Genomic DNA, 3,554 nt, shown 5'->3' with positions numbered 1-3,554 from the left:
CCTGGCACAGTCGGGAGCCAGCGGCGGTTATCGCCTGCCCAGGACACAGGGACTAGGTGACCTGGTCCACACACGGCCCTGCTGCACATACCCAGCAGCATTCACCGCCGCCTGTGCCAGACACAGCCGTCCATGGGGACAAGGGTCCCAGCCTCCAGGAACGTGAATCTTCAGAAGGCACATAGCGGCTTTGGGGAAATCGGGCATCTCCTCCAAAAGTAAAGAGTGACCGAATGACCAGCATTTAACTCTACTCCAGGGTACGACCCCAAGAGAACTGGAAACACACACCCACGCCGACCACGCGTGCTCACGGCAGCCGACTCACGCAGCCGAAAGGTAAAACAACTCGCGCGTCCATCTGCGGGTGAAGGACACACACAGCACGCCCGTCCACACCAGGCAGTGTCATTCAGCTATGACAGCGGGGGAGGCGCTGGCACTCACCACTACGTGGACGGACCCTGAACACACAACGTTCAATGAGCGACGCCGGACACACAGGCCACGCGGTGTGACCCCATTTATGTGACACGTCCGGAACAAGCACGTCCACAGACAGGAAGTGGGCGAGTGGTGCCAGGGGCTGGGGAGGGGTGGGGGTGACTGCTGGTGGGGACGGGGTTTCCTTTTGGGTGATGCAAATGCCCTGGAACTAGACTTTGTGAACATACCACTGAACAACTGAACGGAGCACTTGAAATGGGGATATTTTGTGGTATACGATACCCCAAATTTCTTTACAAAGCCAAAAAACTAGGAAAAGAGTGGAACTTGCTCAAAAAAGCATCTACCAACACCCCTTAATGGTGACATGACAGGACACACACTCTCGCCACAGCTCTGCATCGTGGCACTGGACGTTCTCGTCAGGGCAAGAAAATGAAATAAAGGCATCCCAACTGGACAGGAAGAAACGAAGCTATTTCTTCTGGCAGATGACATAATCATGGACGTAGAAGACACTAAAAAATCCACTAAAAATGTGAACTAATAAACGAGTTCAGCAAGGTAGCAGATCGCAAGAGCAACACGTAAAACCACTTTCATTACTAAATACTAGCAACTAAACCACATAAGAAATTAAGAACACAACTCCATATACAAAGAGCATCAAAAAGAATGAAATACTTGGGGTTAAATTCAGTAAAAACAGTTCAAATGTTGAAAAAGCACAAAATATGTTGAAAGAAACTGAAGAATTTCTAAGCAGGTGGAAAGACAGCCTCCACTAACGGCTCAGAAGGCTCATGCATCAGATGCCAGCTCCCCCGGCTGATGCAAACACCGCAGGCCATCAGACCCTTCCGTGCAGACACCGACAGATTCCAGAAATCAAGAAAGCTCGAGGGACCCAGAACAGCCAAGACAATCTCAAAAGGAAATCGCAAGAGAATTCCTAATTTTGAAGTCACTCCAAAGCTACCGTCATCAAAACAGCGTGGTGCTGACATAAAGCTGAACATTTAAATCGAAAGAACAGAACCGAGAATCCAGAAAAAAAAAAACGCACACATTTACAACCGACTGAATTTTGACAAATGTGACAGAACAATTCCATGGGGAATGAACAGTGTTTTCGACAAAGTGCAAGGACAACTGGATAGCCACACACAAAAGAATAAAGTCGTACACCTATCTCACGCCATATGCAAAAATGAACTCAAAACCGATCAAAGACCTTACATGTAAGAGCTGAACGTCTCAGAAAACGCAGGGGTAAACCCGTTACCCTGGACTGCACGCGATTCCCGAGCTAAGACACCGAGAGCACAAGCAACGAGACAGAACAAACGACTCCATCAAAACAAAACGCTTCTGTGCTTCAAAGGACGTTACTGACAAAGTGAAAAGGTAACGGAAACGGAAAGACATCGCGAGTCACGTGTGTCTCGCGTCCAGACTACGCAGACGGCTCTCACGACAACGACACGCTGACGGCAAGGAGCCCCACCCCGAAGCGGGCGGAGGGCCTGAACGGACACCTCTCCAGAGGTGCGCAAATGGCGACGAGCACGTGAAAGATGCTGACGTCGGGGGAGAGGGAGGCAGTCGCGAGCTCCGCAGGATCCCGCTTCATGACCGCGGAAGGGCCACGACCAAAGGGACACCGCGTGCAGGTGCAGGAAGGACGCGGCGTGTCGGCGGGAACGTGAGCCGGAGCAGCCACTCTGGACGTCGGCGGTTCCTCCGAAGGTACGGGGTGTCACCACATGGCCCAGCGACTCACTCCTGGCACACTCTGCAGGGGTTCAGGGAATGCCACCCCAAAGTCTGCTGCTCTGGCAGGAGAACTGAGCCGCAGACAAGTGAGAGAAGCCGGCACAGGATGAGCTCTCTGCCTCCGCCTGCCGGCGAGCAGCGCACAAAGCCTGTGAGGGTGCCCCCGCCCCAAAGGGCGACACAACGCGACGGCGCCGATCTGCACACAACCGCCAAGCACCTCGCCCCCAACCAGCACCCCCTCCACCTGCCTGCCCACAACAGCTGCCCTGAGAACCGCCCCGACCCGCGCCACGCACCCAGGTGCTGCGCCCCAGCCCCCACCCCAGCCCTCGGGCGCTAATACACTCTGCCCATCTAGCTCCCGAGCCTGCCTCCCGTCTACAACCCAGGGCCCCCACGGGAACCGAGGAGCATGGAGGGAAAGGCGAGGCTTCTCCTCTGCAACTCCCAGAGAAGGGACGAGGACATCTGCACTGACACCTGTCCCCAACAGCCAGAGGAGCGAAGAACCCAATGTCCCCCAGATGACGAAGAGACGGCCAAAACAGAATGGGGTGTCACTCGGCCACGAAGAGGTGGGAGGTGCTGCTGACACTCACCATGAAGTGGACGGACCACGAACACACAACGCTCAGTGAGACGCTGGACACACAAGCCACGCGGTGTGTGATTCCACTGACGTGACCCGTCCAGAACAGGCGCGTCCACCCACAGGGAGTGGGCGAGTGGGTGTCAGGGGCTGGGGAGGGGAGTGACGACCAAGGGGTGCAAGGCTCTGGGGAGAAGGAAATGTTCTAAAATCGACAGGTGACAGTCGCAAAACCACGGAGTCGTCCACGTCAAACAAATGAACCACGCGGTGTGTGAATTACATGTCAGTAAAGCTGCCAAAAATACTTACAAAAACATTAGTGTATTTAGTAAAATGAAGTTTAAAATCTTAGAAAACAAATTTAATAAGCATTTCGGTGATGATTTCCTCACTGGGTCCTCCAGAAAATCTCAAGGCTCTGTAAACATCCGAGAGAGAGAAGGGCCCGAGCCCTCAGTCAGTGGCACCACTGGAAACAGCCGCGGACTCTGCGACTGAGACTGACCCCCCACGGCGCAGGTGTGGGGCGTCTGCCGCGCTCTGGGTGCAGCCCGTGGCGGAGGCCGCCCCCTCCTCTGCCATCAGCCCGCGGGGCATGCAGTGCACGGCCATGGTGCCAGCTCGCTCGGCGTCCTCGGAAACCGCCGGGGCCCTCCCCGGGACCCTCCTGACTATCAGGCTGGCCATCTCTCTGGAACCTCTTCAACCTCGGCCGGGGCTGGCTTCGTGCCTCGCC

General features: G+C 55.1%; 1 protein-coding gene across 1 annotated transcript in view; it reads right to left on the bottom strand.

Annotated features, from left to right (window-relative positions):
- Nucleotides 1-2,461, bottom strand: part of MIER2 (MIER family member 2) — a 25,626-nt gene extending 23,165 nt beyond the window's left edge. Inside the window, exon 1 of the mRNA XM_011375247.2 lies at nt 35-2,461. Within this exon, the coding sequence (XP_011373549.1) occupies nt 35-101 (67 nt within the window). The 5' untranslated portion in view covers nt 102-2,461. The remainder of the gene's footprint in view (nt 1-34) is intronic.
- Nucleotides 2,462-3,554: the final 1,093 nt, after the last annotated feature.

Source organism: Pteropus vampyrus, unplaced genomic scaffold, assembly GCF_000151845.1.
Source record: "Pteropus vampyrus isolate Shadow unplaced genomic scaffold, Pvam_2.0 Scaffold267, whole genome shotgun sequence".
Classification (NCBI taxonomy): domain Eukaryota; kingdom Metazoa; phylum Chordata; class Mammalia; order Chiroptera; family Pteropodidae; genus Pteropus; species Pteropus vampyrus.
This window is presented reverse-complemented; position numbering and strand designations above follow the sequence as displayed.